The sequence below is a fragment of the Garra rufa genome, chromosome 22 (assembly GCF_049309525.1).
Source record: "Garra rufa chromosome 22, GarRuf1.0, whole genome shotgun sequence".
Taxonomy (NCBI): Eukaryota; Metazoa; Chordata; class Actinopteri; order Cypriniformes; family Cyprinidae; genus Garra; species Garra rufa.
The window spans coordinates 15,982,447-16,000,248 of record NC_133382.1 but is presented as its reverse complement, the minus strand read 5'-3'; the positions used below and the strand labels follow the sequence as shown (position 1 = coordinate 16,000,248).

The window sequence follows — 17,802 nt, the reverse complement described above, 5'->3', positions numbered from 1 at the left end:
TAATATACTGTGCATACAGTCTGGTTTGGTAAACAGGAGTTATGCATATGCCAGTCATAAAAGGCATGAAATCCTGAAAACAACTGTAGCTGTTTGATATGGAGAGTTTCTAACTAATTCATCTGTTTGCATAGATTTTGTGTATTTGCTAAAGAATATTTTTGTATAATTATGTTGATAGCAATGTGGAAATGTTTTTCTATTTTCTTTGAACGCAAAAAAGGATTATGCATAAAAACATCCTTGTACATGTTATATTCTTCATAATAGCTCTTTAAATCCATTTCCTATTTATTTTTAAGCATGCCCCACTTAAGCTGTGATAAACACTCTTTCAGCAACACTCCACACAGAAGTGCTCTACTGCTCTCTCAAGGCCACTAAGTAGCAATGCACCTACTCATAGTGATTCATAGTTTCTACAGCCTTCTGCATAGAATAGAATAAAATAGAATACAATGGGCTTGTGGTAAATGTTGTATGTACAGTTTTGGGACATATATGAGAGTGTGCAAATGTTCAAGTTACTTCAAGTTACTGTGTGCAATATATAATACAAAACACAATATGAATAGTATGTAAGGTCTGTGATAAAATATTATGTTATTTAATGAATAGATGAGACTAATAAATAGCTTACTTACTATAAATAAAACTGGGGACTTGGTGGCATGAAAATCATATTTTAAAGAAACACAGGAATTAAAATGATAAAACATTTAAACATAAAGTTGAAATTCTAAGATGAAAGTAATATTTATGATATAATATCATAATTTCAACTTTTTATCTAATGATTTCTATTTTTATCCATAATCAGTGTTGGATAATACACTACCAGTCAAACGTTTTTGAACAGTAAGATTTTTCATGTTTTTTTAAAAGAAGTCTCTTCTGCTCACCAAGCCTGCATTTATTTGATCTAAAGTACAGAAAAAAACAGTAAAATTTTGAAATATTTTTACTATTTAAAACAACTGTTTTCTATTTGAATATTTTAAAATGTAATTCATTCCTGTGATTTCAAAGCTGAATTTTTAGCATCATTACTCCAGTCACATGATCCTTCAGAAAAAAACATTTATTATTATCATGTTGAAAACAGCTGAGTAAAATTTGTCAATTTCTTTTAATTGAAAGTTCAGAAGAACAGCGTTTATCTGAAATAGAAGTTTTTTGTAGCATGTCTTTATCGTCAGTTTTGATTAATGTAAAGCATCACTGCTAAAAAAAAAAGTAGTAATATTATTATTTATTTCCCCTTAAATTATATTGATTCCAAGCTGTTGAAGAATATAATGTATATGTTACAAGGGAGTCTGAGGACTGAGGTCTGGGGGGTGTTCCATAAAACAAGTTTACCAAATAAGTCAGGCTTATTTCAGTTAGTCTGACTTATTTTGAGCCAAATCAAGTGACAATAAGTCAGACTAACTAAAATAAGCCTGGCTTATTTGGTAACTAAAAACTAAACTATGAAAACTATGGCTAGACTAAGAAACTAAAACAAAACTATGGCTAAGGCTAGGGAAAACACAACAAGGCTAGGAAACATGGAAACATGGAAAACGCTTAGTAAAGTTCGCAAGAGCAAAACAATACTTCGCAAGGTTAGTTTGGCATGGTCTACCTTTTATGGCTGCCAAACAGGAAGTTACCATAGAGGCAGCAGAGGGAGCAGCAACAGTCAGTGTGGGTAAGGGCTCCCTCTGCTGGCCTGGCCCCCAGGAGCGACTCCTGGCACTCAAAAGTCCCAGATAGTGGGAGGACAAGGTGCAAAAGGGGGTGGGATGGAGGGCCAAGTCCATAAAGGGGAACAGGAACCGATTCGGGGCCTGGACAATGGGGCAGAGGCAGACAGTGGAACGACGGAGGTCCTGGGCCATGGAGCAGTGGCAGACCTGGATCATGGAACAGAGGTGGGCCTGGACTGTGGAGCAGTGGAAGCCAGGACTGTGGAGCAGTGGAAGCCAGGGCGGTGCAGGCCGAGCAGGAGTAGAATGTACTCAACTGTTTTAAATATTGATAATAATAATAAAATACCCTAAAATAAAATAACCTAAAATAGGTTACTTAGCTGACCTATTACATCCATCCACACAGTCTAGATCACTGAGATCAATGGATTCTGAGTTACTCTATATTCCCAGAACTAGACTTAAAAATAGAGGTGATCGCGCTTTCGCGGTAATCGGTCCCAGGTTATGGAATAGCCTTCCGTTATATATCAGATCTGCTCAAACCCTGTCAGTTTTTAAATCTGCGTTAAAAACTTACCTTTTCTCTAAGGCGTTTAATATCCCTTAATACTCTCTTAGTTTTAATTAAACTGTCTTTTTATTTCTGCTTTTGTAAAGCACTTTGGTCAACATTGGTTGTTTTTAAATGTGCTAGATAAATAAACTTGTATTGTATTGTATTGTACATTCAAATAGGAAACAGTTATTTTTATTAGTAAAAATATTTCAAAATTTTACTGTTTTTGCTGTACTTTGGATCAAATAAATGCAGACTTTGAGAGCAGAAAAAAACACATTTTATTGTTCAAAAACTTTTGACTGGTAGTGTACATTTAACATAATTTAATTACAAAAATAAATGTAACTGTAATCTGTTACGGTTAATGAATACAAAAATTGTAATTCAATTACAGTTACTTATGAAAATGTCAATGATTACATAACGGTTACATCTGAATACTTGTATTAATATTTACTATTTTTTGTTATGATTTTTAACTTTAGAAAGATCTCAAAGTAAAAACTGGTGCTTTTGTGGTGCTTTAAAAATTATTTTTTATAATCTTAATTCAAGTGATGAATGATATTAATTATTGTTGAGTACTACTGTACAGTTAACCCTGCCTGCTTTAAATGTTTGAAAGTGTTTACCAGCTGAAAACATTTGTTAGAAATTTAGAAATGTAATCAGTTACATTACTTTAATAAAGTAATTGAAATAGTTACACAATTTGTTAAATAGCCTAAGGTAACTTGTAATCCGTAACCTATTACATTTCTAAAATAACCTTACCAACACTGCTCATAATTATGATTTAGTATGTAATGATTTTGACTTTTTATCTCAAAAAAGTTAGTTTGTTGTCAAAACAGGAAGCCACACGCAAGTGAAGCATCTCTCTGAAAACAACTGAGTAGATTTTTTTTGATGAATACACAGTTCAGAAGAACAGCAATAATCTGAAATAGAAATATTTTGTAATGCTGTGTACGTCTTTATTATCACTTTTATCTCTTTATGACTTTGTATCTCATAATCTAAACCTCAAAATTATGAAAATGAGAAAAAAATGTATAATTTAGCCATTTTGTCATATTTGACTTTTTGACGTAGACTTGACTTTTTATGTTTTTATGACTTTTTACTATCAAAGCATTGCTTTTTTTCTTATGTGGCGATAATGTGCTACTAAATAGGCTAAATGTTAGTTTAGGTGACATTGAAGTTTTAAAAATATCCAAGAGTTCCAACAAAAAAAAAGTTTGTTGTCAAAACAGGAAGCCATAAGCAAGTGAAGCATCTCTGTGAAAACAACCGAGTAGATTTTTTTTTTTTTGATGAATAGAAAGTTCAGAAGAACAGCATTAATCTGAAATAGAAATATTTAATGCTGTGTACGTCTTTATTATCACTTTTATCTCTTTATGACTTTGTATCTCATAATCTAAACCTCAAAATTATGAAAATGTGAAAAAATTGTATAATTTAGCCATTTTGATATTTTTTAAAACTTAAACGCCACCTAAACTAAGATTTAGCCTGCTTAGTAGCACATTATCGCCACATAAGAAAAAAGCAATGCTTTAAAAATAAAAAGTCAAGTCTACGTCAAAAAGTCAACCATGACAAAATAGCTAAATACATTTTCTTTCTCTCATTTTCATAATTTTGAGGTTTAAATTATGAGATACAAAGTCATTAAGAGATAAAAGTGATAATAAAGACGTACACAGCATTACAAAATATTTCTATTTCAGATTAATGCTGTTCTTCTGAACTTTCTATTTATTAAAAAAAATAAAATACTTGGTTGTTTTCACAGAGATGCTTCACTTGCTTATGGCTTCCTGTTTTGACAACAAACTTTTTTTTGTTGGAACTCTTGGATATTTTTAAAACTTCAATGTCACCTATATAAGATTTAGCCTATTTAGTAGCACATTATCGCCACATAAGAAAAAAAGCAATGCTTTGATAGTAAAAAGTCATAAAAACATAAAAAGTCAAGTCTACGTCAAAAAGTCAAATATGACAAAATGGCTAAATTATACAATTTTTTCACATTTTCATAATTTTGAGGTTTAGATTATGAGATACAAAGTCATAAAGAGATAAAAGTGATAATAAAGACGTACACAGCATTACAAAATATTTCTATTTCAGATTATTGTTGTTCTTCTGAACTTTCTATTCATCAAAAAAAAAAAAAAAAAAATCTACTCGGCTGTTTTCACAGAGATGCTTCCAAGAGTTTCCAAAAAAAGTTTGTTTGTTGTCAAAACAGGAAGCCATAAGCAAGTTAATCATCTCTATGAAAACAACTGAGTAGATTTTTTTTTTTTTTTGGATGAATAGAAAGTTCAGAAGAACAGCATTAATCTGAAATAGAAATATTTTGTAATGCTGTGTACGTCTTTAGTATCACTTTTATCTCTTTATGACTTTGTATCTCATAATCTAAACCTCGAAATTATGAAAATAAGAAAAAATATATAATTTAGCCATTTTGTCAAAGTTGACTTTTTGACGTAGACTTGACTTTTTATGTTTTTATAACTTTTTATTATCAAAGCATTGCTTTTTTTCTTATGTGGTGATAATGTGCTTTACTAAATAGGCTAAATCATCGTTCAGGTGGCATAGAAGTTCTAAAAAATATCCAAGAGTTTCCAAAAAATTTAGTTTGTTGTCAAAACAGGAAGCCATAAGCAAGTGAAGCATCTCTGTGAAAACAGCCGAGTAGATTTTTTTTTTTTTTTTTTTGATGAATAGAAAGTTCAGAAGAACAGCATTAATCTGAAATGGAAATATTTTGTAATGCTGTGTACATCTTTATTATCACTTTTATCTCTTTATGACTTTGTATCTCATAATCTAAACCTCAAAATTATGAAAATAAGAAAAAATCTGTAATTTAGCCATTTTGTCATAGTTGACTTTTTGACGTAGACTGTTTATGTTTTTATGACTTTTTATTATCAAAAACTGTCTTATGTGGCGATAATGTGCTTTACCAAATAGGCTAAATCGTCGTTCAGGTGGCATAGACGTTTTAAAAATATCCAAGAGTTTCCAAAAAAGTTTGTTTGTTGTCAAAGCAGGAAGCCATAAGCATGTAAAGTGTCTTTCTACATAAACAAGTGTTTAGCGGTCATGGTTAGGAGTACACTTTCTGTGAAGTACACTTTTCATTTTTAATAACCTGAACGTACGAAATTACTACCTACAGTACTTGGACCGAAAGTGCTGCTTGGGCTTTTGTGTTCTACCTCCAGTGCAGCAGATGGCGCCACTACGAATTAACGTGCTAAACACCGGGATATCACGTGACACAATACGCCTTTTTGAAACAGTAACGAAGACGAGCAAAACTTGTGTAATGTGAAGGAATAATGTTATGAAATAACATAAACAAAAATAATTTTGCTCAGTCCTGTTATTTTATGTGCACTACCAGCTACACATAGACAGTAAATGGAAGGGTTACTCTTTGGAGCGTCCTGAAACAAAGCAGTAGAACTGTATTAATGTCAACAAACTAGACAATGAATCAGTATTTCAGTACGTAAAATCTGAATCGTTATTTTAATCAGTCGCTTAAGAAGATGGCGAGCCCGCTGCTGGAGTATGAGACGGAGATGTTTCTGAGTCTGTTCAGCACAGACGGACTGCTGGTCACAGCTGAGGGGCTCGGGATCGACCGCATTCTCTTACACTTCATGAGAGTGTATTCAGAGGAGGGCAGTCTGGTGCTCTTATTAAACACAACCACTCCTGAACAGGTGGGTCAGGCTGATTTATCCTGTTACACTGTAACTGATCTACAGTAAGAGGATAGCGTTCGTTGACATGCCAAATCAAACAGTGACAGTGGTGTGTTACATTTAGCTAGCCTAATTCTAGTATAATATTATGCATTCAGCGTTATATGTGACCCACAAAACCAGTCATAAGGGTCATTTTTTTACAATTGAGATCTATACCTGAAAGTTGAATACATAAGCTTTTCATTGATGTATGGTTTGTTATTGTGGACAATATTTGAAAATTTCAAAATATTGAGAAAATCACCTTTAAAGTTGTCCATGTGAAGTTCTTAGCAATGCATATTATTAATCAAAAATTAAGTTTTGATATATTTATGGTGGGGAATTTACAAAATATCTTCATGGAACATGATCTTTACTTAATATCCTAATGATTTTTGGCATAAAAGAAAAAAATATAATTTAGACCCATACAGTGTATTTTTGGCTATTGCTACAAATATACCTCTGCTACTTAAGAGTGGTTTTGTGGTCTAGGGTCACATATATATGCTCATATGTGAATTACAAAGGACCTAAACAGTGATACAATAGGTGGTAAACTTGAATGAAATGCTATAAAAGATATAGCATCTACACCACACACAAAGAATTTAATTATATGTATTGCATTGTCATGTTTAAGCCTGTAAAGCCTGACGTAAAATATAAGCTTGAAAAAAAAAACCCCACTTCAGTTTCATTCAGGGGTATATCATATAAGAGCACAATTTAAACTTTATATCTAACAATTTCTACTTTTCTCATAATTATGGTTATGAGTATGCAATAATTTAGAATTTTTAATCTCTTTCTGATTTGATACTTATGGAAATTAAAACTCTTTCTGACTATCTATTGTATTTATAAAAACACCTGTTTTATTCAGTTCTGACTTCCTGATATCTATCTAAATGATAAAAAAACACCTCAGTTTTATCATATAATATAATTTCAACTTTATATGTAATAATTACTACTTATGAGTATGCAATAATTTAGACTTTTTATCTCTTTCTAAATTGATATTTATCCAAATTATAAAAACTCCCATCGAAATGATAAAAAAAAACACTTTTTTTATTTAGAATTCTGACTTCCTGATATTTATCTAAATAAAAAAAACACCTGTTTTATTTTGAGTTTTTCATATAATATTATAATTTCAAATTTATATCTAATAATTTCCACTTTTATCTCATAATTATGATTGTGAGTATGCAATCTCTTCTTCTCTTTACATGAAATAATTTTTGACTCGATATCTATCGAGGTTGAAATTATAAAACTAAGGAAAATGTTACAATTTAGACATTTTGTCATAGTTCACTTTTTGACATAGAGTTTTTATGTCATAATTGTGATTTACCAAAGCGGTAATGTGCTAATGTTCTTCTGTAAATAGTCTAAATCATAGTTTAAGTGGCACTGAAGTTTTAAACAATCCAAGAGTTAAAAAAAAAAAAAAAAAAAAAAAAATCCAGTTTGTTTATTGTCAAAACAGGAAGCCATAAGCAACTGAACTGTTTTTCTCCATACTCAAGTGTTTAGTGTTCATGGTTAAGAGTGCACTTTCTGTGAAGTACACAATCCATTTTTAATAACCTGAACATGCGAAATTTCTGTATTCAGAGGCCCAAATTGAGCACAAATATACAATTTTGTGCAGGTTTTGTTATTTAAAAGGCCAACAAGTAAGATACAGCACAGCAGTCTATGCACATTAAATGTTTGTAAATATCATTTGTCACTTTGTAACTTCCAATAATATCACTTAATATGTAAGATGATATTAAAATGTTATAATCAAAATATGGAAATCAAAACATAGCTGAATGCAATACAGTGATAATTCAGACAAGTAAACCTTCATCAAAAGCCTGCTATAGCATATTTAGGGGTCAAGCCCGGAGGGCTAGAGCCCCTATTGTATCTGTAGGCGTTCTTCTTCTTCTTCTTCTTCTTCTTCTTCTTCTTCTTCTTCTTCTTCTTCTTCTTCTTCTTCTTCTTCTTCTTCTTCTTCTTCTCGTCCAATGGGAGTCTATGGCAGCCCTATGAAAGCAATATAGGAAAATGATGAAAATTGGCACAAATATAGTCATGACCATAAATAGTAATCTGACCAAATTTGGAGTCCCTAGGATCAACTCTATAGCGCCACCACTAGTCCAAAAATTCAACATTAAAATGCTAATAACTCCTGAACCCCTAAATCTAGAAAAATCAAACTTTGTACACATGATTCCTCTCATCACGCTGATCACATTCAATACCTTACATTAAGACTCCACCCATTACAGTAGCGGCTATTTTGAAAAGTACAGTAATCAGTCTATTTGCTACTCCTCCTTCAAAGTTGATCCAATTCTTCTCAAATTTGGCTCAGATGATCTCTGGACGGAGCTGAACAGATGAGACTAAACCAATTTTTTTTAGTCATCTTTGTTCAAAAGTTATGATGTCGCAAAGTTAACACGGTTGACCCAAAATCGGTTCAGAGGCTATATCTCTGCCAAACTTTGATCAATTAAAATAAAACTTGGTATGCTTCATTAGCACCATGGTCTGAGGGTCCATGCGAAAGTTGGGGAATAGCGCCACCTATGGGTCATGAGATAGCAAAAAAGCATATAATAGCTTATAACTTTTGAATGGTTTGTCAGAAAATCAATATTGATGTCTCTGGATTCCTTGGGTCATGCCGAATCTGAGGATATCAATTATGCCTGGACCGACTGAACCGTGTGTCCGCCATTTTGAAATGTGACATAAATTGCTATATCTTTTAAACCATTTGACATATCTGCGCAAAAATCGCTAGGCATCATAAACACAATGTCCTGGAGGTACCTCAGAAGTTTGAAGACAGCGCCAGCGTCTCATTTGTCATTTTCCAAAAATGTGACCGTCAGCCATATTGAAGTGAATGCAAAACAGTTTTTCCTCTACTCCCTTCTTCAAATTTGTCCCAATTTTGTCCAATGTCTGGTCTTATGATCTTTGGACCGAGACGCACAGAAATGACTAAACAGATTTGTGATATTCATTACCGTTCCTGAAAAATACCTCTCCAAAGTTGACCGTGCCTGTGTTTGTTGATTTATGCTAGTTAGCTTAGCATACAAATTGGTTAGCGTGCTAATTAGTTGCCATTGGTTTTAATGTGGCTCTTTAGCTATCAGATTAACCATAAGCTACTTTATTATTAAGTTAGCTTAGCATGCTAATCTGTAACAACGTTAAGTCGTTCTTTTGTAAGCTCATTCTCACCCCTAAAGCTCTCTTCTGGAGCCAGTTGACTGTGGGTCAGCTGAGTGGCACACTCTGCTAAGCCACTGGCTCCAAAGCTTGAAGCCAATTGTGTTGTGGGTTCGAGTCCCGCATGGTGCAACTTTATACAATTGTGCGTAGCGTTATGCTGTTTTGATTCGTTTATTATTCGTTTATTATTAAGTTGCTTTCATTTTCATTTGAACTTCTGTTTATTCTTAGCTCATTCTGGCCAATAATTCTGAACTGGCCATTTTTCACTTTCATTCAATGTCTGCTGCTTTTGTTCTTCCCGCAGCCCTTTTGGCAGCTTGGCCCCGTAATTGCTGCTTGCAGCTATATTTGATACTTACATTTAAATTTGGAGACCTTTAACATTCACAAATTCACCAAATATGATACATTAGGCTTTATAGGGTTAAAATGATTCAATAATAGTGATGCAAGTTGTGATGAATGTGTGTGCCTTTTGAAGGAATATTTTACAGAGCAGCTCCGTGCTGAAGGTGTGAGCCATCTTCCCCAGACTGTGACTAGTGATGTCCATAGTAATGACAGATACAATGTGTACACTAAAGGAGGAGTTCTCTTTGTGACCAGCCGCATCCTAGTGGTGGACTTCCTTACGGACAGAATTCCTGCTAACCTTGTAACAGGTCAGTGGAAGGCTGTTGGAAAAGCACAGCTGTGTCCATTACAAATGATCTATAAAGATGTTGTGTTGCTGGACTAAATTCTCCTTCATATTTGCACAGGAATCCTGGTATATCGTGCACATAAGATCATTGAGTCTTGTCAGGAGGCTTTTATTCTGAGACTTTATCGGCAGAAAAACAAGACTGGGTTTATCAAGGCCTTTACGGACAAAGCAACATCCTTCTCTTCTGGCTTCTGTAAAGTCGAGCGTGTCATGAGAAACCTGTTTGTGAAGAAGCTCTTTCTTTGGCCAAGGTATGACACTTTATTTTTATTTTTTCTATAGATATTGCTCTGTGTAGTTGTTGTGTATAAATCAAGTGTATTTGCAACACCTTATATGCTAGATTTCAAGCATCAGTAAACACAACGCTGGACAAACACAAGCCAGATGTGGTGGAGCTGCATGTGTCTCTGACCCCAGCGATGAGAGCCATTCAGAGCTCTATTCTGGACATTATGAACGCCTGCTTGAAAGAGCTGAAGCGCTACAATCCCACTCTGGAAGCAGAAGACCTCTCTCTGGAGAACAGCCTGGGCACTTCCTTTGAGAAGGTGAGAAATTATATTATAAGGTATACAATGGAAAACAAATGAACAACAACAATAATAATACAGCATTTCATATGTCAAAATTGAATTTACTTAATTTTGTTGCATTTTTACTTTGTGATTTTAGATTTTGGGTCTTAAAGGGATTATTATTAATCTGTCATTATTAATTGCTCACACTGATCACAATTGATAAAATAGTCCTTATGACATCAGTGGTTCAACCTTAATTTTATGAAGCTACAAGAATACTTTTTGTGTTCAAAGAAAACAAAAATAACAACTTTATTCATCAATTTTCTCTCTTCCGTGTTAGTCTTTCATGCGCGTTCAAGGAAGTACCGTGACGTTACTGTCTATGCAGGGTCAGAAAGCTGTTAGATTTCATCAAAAATATCTTAATTTGAGTTCTGAAGATGAACCAAGGCTTTACAGGTTTGGAACGACATGAGATTGATTAATTCAATAATGAATTTTAATTTTGGGGTGAACTGTGAATTTGATTATATTTATTACTGTTAGTTACAAATAAATATTATAAATTACAATAATATTAAATAATATATATATATATATTTTTTTTTTTTTACTTATTCATAGTTAACAGTATTTTTTTATATTTTTTTAAAATGCAGTAATCATAGTTATTGTATGTAATTTTTCATAGTAGTTTTACATAAATATTCTAAATGATAATTATGTTAATCGATATACATAAATTATTTGCTTTTATAATAATTTTAAAAAGGATTGTATTGCTTAGACAAATACAATTGAGGTCAAAAGTTTACATACATCTTGCAGAATCTGCAAAATGTTAATTATTTGACCAAAATAAGAGGGGTCATACAAAATGCATGTTATTTTTTTATTTAGTACTGACCTGAATAAGATACTTCACATAAAATATGTTTACACATAGTCCACAAGAGTAAATAATAATTGAATTTATAAAAAATGTCCCTGTTCAAAAATTTACATGCATTGATTCTTGATCCACAGCTTTTTTTTTTTAGTGATAGTTGCTCATGAATTCCTTGTTTGTCCTGAACAATTAAACTGCCCGCTGTTCTTCAGAAAAATCCTTCAGGTCCCATAAATTCTTTGGTTTTTCAGCATTTGTGTGTATTTGAACCCTTTCCAACAATTTTGAGATCCATCTTTTCACACTAAGGACAACTGAGGGACTCATATGCAACTATTTCAGAAGGTTCAAACGCTCACTGATGCTTCAGAAAGAAACACAATGCATCGAAGATCGGGGTAAATTGAATTTATTTTGTCTTCTGGGAAAGTATCTTCTGTAGCTTCTGAAGGGCGGTACTAAATAAATAGTACTAAAAATATATGATAATTAGGCAAAATAATCTTCATTCCATTTAAAAGTCCCGGGCTCTGAATGCATCCAGTGAGCGTTTGAACCTTAAGTTGCATACGAGTCTCTAAGTTGTCCTCATTGTGAAAAAATGAATCTCAAAATCAGTCATACAGATATTGTTGGAAAGGGTTCAAATACACAAAAATGATGAAAAACCAAAGAATCTGTGGGACCTGAGGGAGTTTTTTGAAGAACGGTGGGTAGTTTTACTGTTCAGGACAAACAAGGAACTCATGACCTACTATAAATATGCATTTTGTTTGATTCCTCTTATTTTGGTCAAATCATTAATATTTTGCAGATTCTGCAAGGAGTATGTAAACTTTTGACTTCAACTGTATATATAGGCAATTATTACAGAACAATTAAAAAAATAAAAGAAAATAACAAAACAAAAAAGATAAATGAAATAAATGAATAACACACACACAAACTTGACATGAGTTGCTCATTTTGTGTAAATTGTGAGATGCTGACCATGTTTTCCCATATGTAGACAATTCGTCATTATCTTGACCCACTGTGGCATCAGCTGGGGTCCAGGACCAAATCTCTAGTTCAAGACATGAAGATTTTAAGAACCCTTCTTCTCTACCTCACTCAATATGACTGTGTCACCTTCCTCAATCTGCTGGAGTCTTTGAGAACCAGCCAGAAAAGCTTCGGTAGTAATTCAGGTATAATCAGCTGATCTGTTGCTCTATTTGAACTCTTCAGAAATAGAACAGATTATAGTCAGTAAAGGTCAACTGATTCTTTTTTTCTTTCCTGTTCTGAATCAGGTTGGTTATTCTTGGACTCGAGCACATCAATGTTTGTAAATGCTCGCAGCCGCGTGTATCGCATTCAGGAGTCAAAGAAGAAACTGAAAGTTGGAGAAACTGACCAGAAACAACGTTCCCTAGGTACAGTATGTTTTAAGTGTAGTGTTTCTTCTAAAATGTGTTTACATACTTGTTTCTAATCTTCTTTCCTGTTTATGTATAAAACTAGCCCCTCCAAAAAGAGAGCTTGTGCTTGAGAAAAATCCAAAGTGGGAAGCGCTAACAGAGGTCCTACAGGAGATTGAAAAAGAAAACAGCAGCTCTGAGCATGAACCGGGTAAAATTGTTTAACAGTGAAGTGTTTCACAAACCATTCATATGCAAAGCATCAAGTTAAATTTATTGTCTGTACACCAGGCCGTGTGTTAATATGCGCCAGTGATGACAGAACATGCGCTCAGCTGAAGGAATATATCCAAAAAGGAGCAGAACACCTATTGAATCGCCTTTATTCACGCACCATTGGAAAAGAAGAACCTCAGCCTGATTTACTGAAGCTTGACAAAGGCTGGCCTAAGAAGGACTCTGCTAGGAGCAAAGGAAAGAATGGGCGGCCGAAAAAAAACAAAACTAATTTGAAGAGACCAACAAAGGCTGAGAGACCGTCAAGAGTCTCTCAGATGGAGAAGCAGGAAGATGGAGCTGAAAAGGACCTAATTGGGAACAGTGAAGATGAAGGAGGGTTGGCTGAAGAGGTGTTGGTGGAGGAGGAAGAGGAAGAAGAGATTCTTCTTGATGTTTCTTCCGATGACTACTATGGCATTCTTAAAGAGCCATTGACTGTTATTCACCCACTGAAGGGATGCAGCGACCCTTACAGTTTGACACGGGTGTTGCATGAGGTTGACCCCATGTTTGTTGTTCTGTATGATGCAGAACTCAGTTTTGTCCGGCAGCTTGAGATTTACAAAGCCAGCAGACCAGGAAAACCTCTACGGTGTGTACATTGGCATTGAGAAAATTCAATTTCTAATTTAAGAAGAAAAAATCATACATACCCAAACTTATGTATGAAAAATTAACCATGGTTTAATTATAGTTAAAGTGTAGTAACCATGTTTTTTAACTAATCTTTTGTAACATGTCTTTTTCTGTGACTTTCGATCAATTTTATGGAAGCTCGTTTCCGCCACTCAATAAAAAATATAAACGGTAATTGCAACTTTTTAATCTCACAAATGAGTGATACAAATTCGTAATTCTTTTTTTCCTTAGAATTATGAGACTCACAATTGCGAGTTACAAAGTCAGAATTGTATAATATAAACTCGCAATTGCAAGATATAAACTCAGAATTGCAAGATAAAAACTCACCATTCAGATTTTTTTCTGAGAAATGGGAGTTTTTTATCTTGCAGTTGTGAATTTTTTCTCAGAATTGTGACCTTATAACAACCAATTACAAATTAAGTCAGAATTGTAAGATATAAACTTGCAATTCTAAGAACAGATCAGTTTTCCCCCCCTCAGAATTGGACTTTATAACTCACAATTGCGAGTTTGTATCATGCAATTCTGAGAAAAAGTCAGAATTGCGAGATACGGACTCACAATTGCAAGAAAAAGACAAAATTGCTAGTTTTTTTTTTTTTTTTTTTTGAATTGCAAGTTTTTATCTCACAATTGTGAGTTTATATCACACAATTCTGGAAGAAAAAGTCAGAATAGCAAGTTTATATCTCATCATTCTGACTTTATAACACTCAATTGCAAGTTTATGTCTCACAATTCCAAAAAAAGTCAGAATTGCGAGTTTGTATCATGCAATTCTAAAAAAAAGTAAGAATTGTGAGGTTTTTTTTTTTCAATTGCGAGTTTTTATCTCACGATTGTGAGTTTATGTCACGCAATTCAGAAAAAAAGTTAGAATTGCAAGTTTATATCTCACAATTATGACTTTTTTAACACTCAATTGCAAGTTTATATCTCACAATTCTGAGAAAAAAGTCAGAATTGTGAGGTTTTTTTTTTTCAATTGTGAGTTTTTATCTCACGATTGTGAGTTTGTCATGCAATTCTGAAAAAAAAGTCAGTATTGCTACTATATCTCACAATTCTGACTTTATAACTCGCAATTGCAAGTTTATATCTCGTAATTCTGACTTTATAACATGCAATTGCATGTTTGTATCATGCAATACTAAGAAAAAAGGCAGAATTGTGAGATAATAAATTTTATAATTTTTAATTTACTGGCGGAAACGGGCTTCCGTACAATTTAATGCATCTTTGCTGAAGTATTAATTTAAAATTTAAAAAAGAAACAAAAATCATACTTCCCCAAACTTTCCTTTTATTTTGATTAACCATGGTTTGATTATAGTAAAAGTGTAGTAACCTTGGTTTTTTTGGGGGCATATATTGATTATCATTTGTATAACCAGAGTTTTTTGTTTGTTTGTTTGTTTTTACAAATACCATAGTTAAATTATGGTAGAAAAAGCATGGTTATTTTGTGGTTACCATACTTTTTTGGTTTTATTTGTAGTAAAACTATGGTTAATTTCCGTAAGACTTTAAATGGTATTGCATTATTTATTCTTATATAAATAATATTTAACTTTCCTGATTGTTTTCCCCTTATGTTTAGTGTGTATTTTCTTATATATGGAGGCTCGACAGAAGAACAGAGGTATCTTACAGTCCTGAGCAAAGAAAAACAAGCATTCGAGCACCTCATAAGGTTCACAGAATATTTCCTATATATCCTGCATTCACCTTTTTGTGACACTGTTTATTTTAAAAGCTGTTTTTCTTTTTAAAATAGGGAAAAGGCCAGCATGGTTGTGCCAGAAGAAAGAGAGGGTAGAGAAGACACCAACCTAGATCTTGTCCGCAGTCATGAACCTGCCAGTGCTGCCACCAACACCCGCAAAGCAGGTGAACCTTCACTATTCCACCTGATGTATTCATACTATATGGTTTGTGTCAGTTCAACATATGTAATGTACTGAAAAATGGTTGGTTTGTTCAATCAGGCGGTCGTGAAGAGGTTAAAGAGCCTCAGCGGATCATAGTCGACATGCGGGAGTTTCGCAGTGAGCTTCCTTCCCTTCTGCATCAACGTGGCCTCGATATTGAACCGGTCACCTTAGAGGTCGGCGACTACATATTGACTTCTGAGATCTGCGTAGAGCGCAAAAGTGTCAGTGACCTCATTGGTTCCCTACAGAGTGGGCGTCTCTACACACAGTGCCTCTCTATGAGTCGATTCTATCGCCGTCCCGTGCTGCTTATCGAGTTTGACCCCGCAAAGCCTTTCTCCTTGGTGGCCCGTAGTGACTTTCGTCAGGAGATCTCTGCTAGTGACGTCACCTCCAAACTGACCCTTCTCACTCTGCATTTCCCTCGTCTGAGGCTACTCTGGTGCCCGTCTCCGTATGTAACCGCAGAGCTGTTTCAAGAGCTCAAACAAGGCCGTCCGGAGCCTGACGCTGCCACAGCTCAGGCCGTTACTGCGGAATCAGAGACGGTGATGGAATCGGCAGACCTATACAATCCCGGTCCTTACGACTTCTTGCTTCGTATGCCTGGAGTCAATGTGAAAAACTTCAAGTGTCTTATAAAACATGCTTCCTGTCTGGCTGATCTTCTAACATTTAGTCAGGAAAAGCTCAGTGAGATTTTGGGGAGTAGTAGCAACGCCAGGCAGCTTTATGAATTCCTGCATAATGCCATGGATGTGGTGCCTGTTCAAAAAAACAAGTAGATATCGTAAAGAAGAAAAGCACTTGTGCTGTAATCTCAGGTTTGGTAATTGTGCCGTGTCAAAAGGGATTAATATTAATATTTATTAGGAAATTGTTGGATAAGATGCAGTGAATGAATTAATGTATTTCTAAATATTTAAATATCTTGTATGTTAGAATCAAACTTTGTGATTTGAAATGACTTTTGACAATGCGTGTAGTTATAGGTAAGATTCCAGATAACTTTTTTTGGTATTGTAGAAATTCAAATGCAGTTTGCTTATTAGATGTGTGGTATTGAATTTTTTCATTGGCTGGAGGCAAATTTCCAAATTTTTTTATCATGATTAAAATAAATTATTTCACCAATTATCTCTGTGTATTCAACACAAAAATGAAATTCTGTAATTTATTCACCCCTAATTTTTTTTGACTACTTTCATATTGACTTTTTTTTCATACAATGAAAGTGAATAGTGACTGAGATGTAAAGAACAAAAAGTATTTGGGGGAGTTAACTGTACCTTTAAATAACATTATGTAAAAATAACAGCATTTTTTATTCAAACACAAATACATTTTTTTATTAAATTTTATGGGCCATTCTACTGAATTGGTTTTAAAGTCAGAGTTGAAAACATCTAGAAATGTTTGTATGCATATAATATCCAAGGTACACATGTCTAGTAATTGTTCAGTTAATTCCTCGTATTGTATTTTCATAAAGTTTATTTATGGAATATTTGTCCTCTTCCCAAATTTGTCACTACTGAAACACCGTAATATATCATTTAATTAGAAGAGTTATATTGACCTATTAAGATTTTGCTTACATCTTGCTTGTAATTATATATTTTTCTATTTTATTAAAACATTTTCGGATGTAAATCAATAACAGTTACAATTTTAACAATATTTCAAGTGTGATTTATGACATTTATTAATATGCATTGAACCAAACACTATCATAACATCTTAGCTGATAATTCAATATACTTTATTTTTGACAAAACATCTCATGTTTTGTTCGTAACAGCACATTTTCGGTAATGACAGTAATGTTTTGGTAGCCGCAATATGTTTCATACTAAATATCATTTAATACTTAATCATATCATATTAGAAACATAATATGAGTACAAGAAAATAAATTTTTAATGTTCTTAAGTATCAAATGTAAAGAAAAACAGCAACTTTTATTTACGAAATGTAGTGCAGTAAATAGTACAATATTAGGCTTTGGAATGTAGTGAAGTAAAAGCTTCCCGAAGAAAAACATTACTTTTTAAATTTACTTGAGTAAAGTAAAAATACTTTACCCCTTTGTTACTACCGAAACAATGACA

At 33.5% G+C, this 17,802-nt stretch overlaps 1 protein-coding gene across 1 annotated transcript; it reads left to right on the top strand.

The window, feature by feature from the left end:
• Window positions 1–5,601: 5,601 nt before the first annotated feature.
• Window positions 5,602–16,828, top strand: ercc4 (excision repair cross-complementation group 4). The gene is made up of 11 exons (XM_073828450.1): window positions 5,602–6,023; window positions 9,793–9,973; window positions 10,073–10,268; window positions 10,361–10,568; window positions 12,440–12,620; window positions 12,726–12,848; window positions 12,937–13,044; window positions 13,125–13,704; window positions 15,358–15,450; window positions 15,535–15,647; window positions 15,746–16,828. Exons 1-11 carry the CDS (start codon window positions 5,847–5,849, stop codon window positions 16,474–16,476), a joined length of 2,691 nt encoding a protein of 896 aa, XP_073684551.1. The 5' UTR covers window positions 5,602–5,846; the 3' UTR covers window positions 16,477–16,828.
• Window positions 16,829–17,802: the final 974 nt, after the last annotated feature.